At 41.8% G+C, this 6466-nt stretch overlaps 1 protein-coding gene across 4 annotated transcripts in view; it reads left to right on the top strand.

Moving 5' to 3' along the window:
- Positions 1-339: 339 nt before the first annotated feature.
- The window catches only part of SDHAF3 (succinate dehydrogenase complex assembly factor 3), a 92605-nt gene continuing 86478 nt past the window's right edge, over positions 340-6466 (top strand). The window contains exons 1-3 of one of the 4 annotated variants that reach the window (XM_075587290.1): positions 399-423; positions 1529-1559; positions 1870-2062. In XM_075587290.1, coding sequence (XP_075443405.1) covers positions 1883-2062 — 180 coding nt within the window. In that variant the 5' untranslated portion in view covers positions 399-423; positions 1529-1559; positions 1870-1882. Of the gene's footprint in view, positions 424-1357; positions 1448-1528; positions 1560-1869; positions 2063-6466 lie in introns of those variants that run through there. The other 3 variants (XM_075587289.1, XM_075587288.1, XM_075587291.1) reach the window with 3 other exon arrangements.

The raw sequence follows: 6466 nt of genomic DNA, 5'->3' as shown, positions 1-6466 counted from the left end.
CTCATGCTAAAATTGATGCAACACTTGGCAGGTCTCTGAGTGGGAATATAATAATGCACATACAATCAACAGCTGATTTTAAATACTGAACATTGATCCTGTATACAAAATGTTTTTAAATATTAGCCGACAGCGCACATCAAAACCATTCCCCACCGCTAGAACTGCCAATGTATTTTCTATAACACTGAACGGATTAGATTCACTGCCATTACCACAGCGCCACCTGCAGCTGACAGGCGGAAGTGCACATACCAGTATGTGAATGTGTGCCCGTAACAAAGATGAATTCTTAACTTCATTTCCGGTCTAGGAGCAGCTAATCAGAAGCAAGGACAGCTGACCACCTGATCGTTTACTTCCCAGGCCAGCAGTACAGTGCCTAGTGAGGTACAAATTTTGCATTTGGCGTTTGAATTTCTGGTAAGTGACCCTGCATTGTAAAAAGCTGTCAAATGCGAAATCCTGTGATAAGTGGTCCGCTTATGTCATTTAGCTAATATACACATGATACAATGTTGTTGTTACACAAGTTTGCTTCCGTAGTTTTATTTAGGACTTTCTATGAGTGCTTATATAATTTGACCCTGTCACTCATGGCTCTATATTTTGGTTATATCTATAACTGTGGCCTCTTCAGTGTGCATTTATTTGTAATATTGTTACATAGTAAGTATTATTATTATTATTATTATTATTTTTAGGGTCTTTGTATGAAGAGCAGAGTGTCTGCTTGGCAATGTTTTGCATTTCACCCATTAGCGTCAAATTAGAGAAACCTGTCAATCAAGTGCGTTGGCCCACTCCTATTCTGCTGGGGCAGTCACCACATTGATCTGTAGGCCGTACAGCACTGACAAGCTTAGACCAGAGAGGTCTGCTTACTACAACCCGAAACAGGGATATTTTGGAGTTCTGGTTTAAAATAATGTCATTCCAATTGAATGGTCTTCAGTGAGAGAGAGAGTTGTTATTGATTGGTGCTAAAATTCAGTGACATTGACCTATTAGCCCGAGTTTTTTTTACCATGCAAGAAATTAAGATTGATTTTTTTTTCTTGCACGGCGAATAGAGAAAGATGAGAGAAAGATGATAGAAAGAGATGCAGAACTTGATAAATGCGGCAATCATACAGGTGCATATACACGAGCCCCTATGTGACGCGATGCAGCAAAATACTCTGATACACTGACAATGTCTTTCTGTTAGATTAATGACCAAATTGTAAATTACACATCTTTATAAATAGTTCCTTACTGATGCAGCTGTCTCGAGATATCATCAAGCCTCCTATACTATTAATGTGTTATAAGTCTATTTTAAAGCTGCAGTTTTTTCCATGGCCTCCCCCCAGCCCCCCCTTTTTTTTTACCAGGATGGGAACCGTGTTTTTTTCAGCTCCCGGACCCCCGGCTGCGATCCGTATTGCCGGTAAAAGTAGCTCTGGTACGCCCTGTTTTTTAGATTCTGTTTGATGTTGTGGCCCACATGATGTGTGAGATTTAAACCGCCATTTTGTTTTCCCAGGAGGAGACTGGAACGTGCTACTTTGACACCGGTAAATATCTTGGGAACCAGGAGGTCCACAGAGATAAAAAAAAAAACAGCGTGTTTAAGCCCTGGGGACACCCTGGTTCCCCTCTAGGTAGAAAAAAGGGTGTTAAATAAACGGCTTTTAAAGTTTTATACAGAATTTTCATTGCAATTACAGTACATACAGACTTTGAGAGTGTCAGGGCAGTGTCTGGGTCCTTCTATTACCGTAGATTGACCATCACTGTTAAATAAACTGGTCCTTTAAATACATTGCACGGTTTCTGTTATCTTGCTAGGTCCAGCTGTTCTGATTATGCTATTTCTCTGTGCAGCTCTGGAGCAGAAATGTCCGTTCCCTCCCTTCACCTGTCCCAGGTGAGGTCCCTCTACAGGAAGATCCTGCTGCTTCATCGGACGTTGCCTCTGCACCTAAAGGCCCTAGGAGACCAGTATGTAAAAGATGAGTTCAGAAGACACAAAAATGCCAGCTCTGGGGAAGCCAAGCTCTTCATGGAGGAATGGGAGGTAAGTGTAAAAAGGGCAAATGTAATTATTAAACATAATTAATTTCCTCCTGTTTGTCAGAATCAGCCAACTTTCAAGCTAAAATTAAATGTGAGAAAACAAGGTCCTGATTTTTGTTGTTGACTTAAATATAATTGGACCAACAAACCTGAGAATGCTTTCAGAAAGGTCCATATTTACTAAACAATGCTGCACCAGAAGACCCCTTATGGCTCATTTACTTGAATGTACAGTAAAGTGTCTTATGGAATCGCATGTTAAATATGGACCTAAACCTATGTAGGATGGACCTGCAGTGTATAGCAGTGCATCTGGAAGTACAGAGATGAACTAATGTTGGTGGTCACACTCATACTGTAACATCCCAATATTTCAGAGAAATTATGAAGCGCAAACGGGCACCGTGAATAATATGTGCAGCACAATACCAGTGAAATTAATGTGTTAAACATCTCAAAACAGTGAATGACTCACATTAGGTGGGTAAATGATAAATTAATCCTTAACAGTAGCTTGGTAATGGATATGCAATGATGATCATGATGAATACATGAAAAGAGAGAAGGCATAGTGTGATACTGTATAGAGTTAAAATACACAAGTCTGTACATGTTACACTCACAATTAGCCCACAGGAGAAGCGCAGATACACCACAAAGGGTCTCACAGAAAGCTGACCGCTCCAGTCCTCTCAGTGCTGTGGATGCACGAGTCCTCTGTTTCGGCTTGTAACGTCACTTCCGGCCGTGACAAGGCAACACCCTGGTCTCGGTCTCTTCCGCGTCTCCACAGGCACCAACCTTCAGTCTCTTAAAGAAGCCCAAAGCTGCGATTTGCAGTGTGTGCGACGGTGCGTGCAGTGCAAACAAAATGCAGCAGCTCTATCGGGCCGGCCATAGTGCGCGCAAGCGGTGAAGAGCGACCGCGCGGCAGAATTTTGAGCCGACAAATAATTTTAGTTTTTTCGCGTGTCACGTGAGCTGTTCAGCCAATGAGGGCGAACGAGCCTGGTGACGTCACGGCCACGCATTCCCCATCGGCTCCATCTAGAGTGCACACATCGCTCGGGCGACAGGTGTGTGCGATGCCATGCACTCCATCGCGCGCTTCTACTACAAACGATGCCTAACGCGTTTCCCCCCTCAGAGCTTCATTAGAGGTTGTAGTGTCTGAAATCTTGCATTTTGTCTTATCATGATCATCATGGCATATCCATTACCAAGCTACTGTTAAGGATTTATTTATCGTTTAATTTCTACTCGCCTAATGCGAGTAGGTCGCCATTCACTGTTTTGAGCACCATCTGTGTTTGACACATTCATTTCACTGCTATTATGCTGCACATATTACTCACTGTGCCTGTTTGCGCTCTGTCATATGTTCTCTTTCTGTCGCAGGAGTTGGAAAACAACTCACATCAGCTACACCAGGCAAATTAGGGATAGCCTTTCTCTGCATTAATTTATTCTCACGTATCTATGTCACTTGATAATTAATTGTCACATATAATAGAATTTTTTGTGCTTTTTGCACTAGCTTTTTCTGCTATTCAATATTTCAGACAGCCTGTAATTTGTCATAAGATTTTTTGTGTGTATTTTGCGCTTCTTTTTTTAATTGACTTGCTTCCCTAAGCTTGACATGGACACTTCATTCTTCTTGGTTCACACAAAAAAACGATGTAATGTTTTTGTACTGCATTGTGAATTTACTAAACGTCATTTTATTTTATGCATTAATTGACACACAGGGGGCCTATTCAAGTAGCTTCGATAAATGTAAAGTAGCTTCGATAAATGCACTTAACAAGTGATTTTGCATGTGTATATATTCAGAACGCTTGTAAACGGCTTTTTTACAAGCGTTATCACTCTTGCAAAAACAAACCATGTGGTAGGTAAAAAAATGCGGAAACTTGCATATTTTTTAACCGTGCTATTCAAGCAGCTCCGAGATGCAAATCGCGTCTTAAATACTCCTATTTTTTTTTTGCTCCACCTAAAGTGTGGTGAGATAGGATTAGCGATTTGCATCAGACGGAGTATAATTTATTTTTACTACATAGGATTGAAGCCGGGGGTCTCCGAACCTGAACCGCATTACTTTCTGGTCCAGGGACCCCATGCTTCCTGAGGTACAGGCCCCAGTATGGTGTGTTTGTATCTCCTGCAAGTTTAAATGTCCCGGTTACGTGGGCCGTGATGCAAGGTAACAATCTGTATGTATTTCAGTCAGTGGACATATGCTGGTCACCTGTACTAGATTATCAGTGATCGCCTCTGCCTGCTCTGGTTTTATCTCTCGCATGAAATGAAACAATCTCAACTGTAAGCCTCTAAACCAGGATTGTTTGATTTGGTGATTATCTGAAACTAACTACCTATTCATATTTGAATTAAAGTATAAACCGAACAAGATTCAGGCTCTCATTCACTAAATCAGGGGTGCACAAAGTGGGGGGTGTGGGATATTTTTTGGGGGCCACGGTGGTTGCAGAGGCCCAGCGCTCTTCCCCGAGGCATTTAAATGAAATGCCAGGGAACCGCGCGAGGCCACTGCAACCTCAACTTACCGGGATTCAGCCGGCTTCAGGACGCGTCACCATTGCAACGCAGTGTCAAATTGGTATAGCGCGTCAAATGCCGCTGCGGGGTCATGTTACGTCACATGACGCCAGTTCACCGGCAAGGGGGCGTGTGAGTGCCGTGGCTGACAGGCAGGGGGGCGCTGCGCAGAAACTTTGCGCACCCTTGCACTAAATGGTCGTTGTTTTTAACATGCAATAACATCATTCACTTCAATGGCAATACTGTTGACAAAACCACCACAGTATTTAATCAAAACGAGGTGCTCAATTAATTAATTCTTGCCAATTTTATATCAACGTAACTGTCATTTATAAATGGGAAGGTCCGAGTATGCCGAGTCTCTAGTAATTACCAATATTGAAGTCCTCCTTGCCTCCAAATACCCTTTTAGAAGTAAGATGATAAATGCAATCCTTGGATGTCCTATGTACTGTGATTAGCAGATCAGAGTTGACTTCTCAAATGTGACTACAGAATAAACACAAAAACCAGCATACATAGCACAGTAAGGTTTAAACACCTATAGATACAATATCTCTTGATGAAAATTACTCACACTCAAAAAAGAAGTGTTGTCCATGGAGCAATGTATCAGACTTGTTAATAGGTGATGTAGCTGCTATGATGGCAGTTCCTTTATGGTCCCAAAAAATCAGGGAGATATGTATTTTTTTCGGTTTTCTAATAGATATGCAATATGTTTTTATGTATATTTCAACATATATTTAATATGTACTAACAGGCAATTATTCTAATTGTTTTATTTTATTGCAGCTATGTATATGTTTATGTAATTTGTTTAGCTTTTTCAGGTTTTCTGTAGTCTTGCCTATCATTTGTTTCTACTTCCTAATTGTTTAAATAGCAATTAGCAAAGATGGACTATTTAAACCGGGACTACATTGTGAGTAGCTAATACCCCTGAGGAAGTGACCGAGGCCAGGAAACACATAGGGCGGAGCTAATCTACGTAACAGTGTGCAGACAAAGGTGGAGGCCGATTGGTGACATCATCCAGGAGAGACTCAGTGTCTCCAGTGCGTTTGCGACGCGAGACAGTGTCTTCACTCCAGTAACTGATGCCAACGCTGACCGCTAGTACCTGCGCATGCTGCGAATGGCGTTTTATGAAGGCACCAACCAAATTGTAAGTGTGCATTTAGTTGGAAGTGCATTTTAAATTGTGCTTTAGTTTTTACACTTGCATATCTCTCCCATTTTTTGGGCCATCACGGAACTGCCATTGATGCATCATAGTGGCTACATCACCTATTAACAAGTCTGATACATTGCTCCATGGACAACACTTCTTTTTTGAGTGTGAGTAATTTTCATCAAGATCAAATCCCGTATCTTACACTCAATTCTACTCCTCACTTTTAAAGCTTTACACTCTTCTGCCCCTCCTTACATCTCAGCCCTAATTTCTCTCTATGCACCATCCCGACTCTTACGTTCCTCTCAAGGATGTCTTCTTTCTACCACCTTTGTATCTAAAGCTCTCTCCCGCCTTAAACCTTTCTCACTTTCTGCCCCGCACCTCTGGAATGCCCTTCCCCTCAATACCCGACTAGCACCCTCTCTATCCACCTTTAAGACCCACCTAAAGACACATTTGCTTAAAAAAGCATATGAATAGCACTGTGGATTATCCTGGACACATGATACATAAAGCTTGTCCCCCTGCAGACACACTTACTAGAATTCCCTCCTACTGTCTCTATATGTTCCCCTACCTACCAATTGGATTGTAAGCTCCTCGGAGCAGGGACTCCTCTTCCTTAATGTTACTTTCATGTCTGAAGCACTTATTCCC

The sequence above is a fragment of the Ascaphus truei genome, chromosome 2 (assembly GCF_040206685.1).
Source record: "Ascaphus truei isolate aAscTru1 chromosome 2, aAscTru1.hap1, whole genome shotgun sequence".
Classification (NCBI taxonomy): Eukaryota; Metazoa; Chordata; class Amphibia; order Anura; family Ascaphidae; genus Ascaphus; species Ascaphus truei.
The sequence above is the reverse complement of the archived record's forward strand: the minus strand, read 5'-3'. Positions and strand labels throughout refer to the sequence as shown.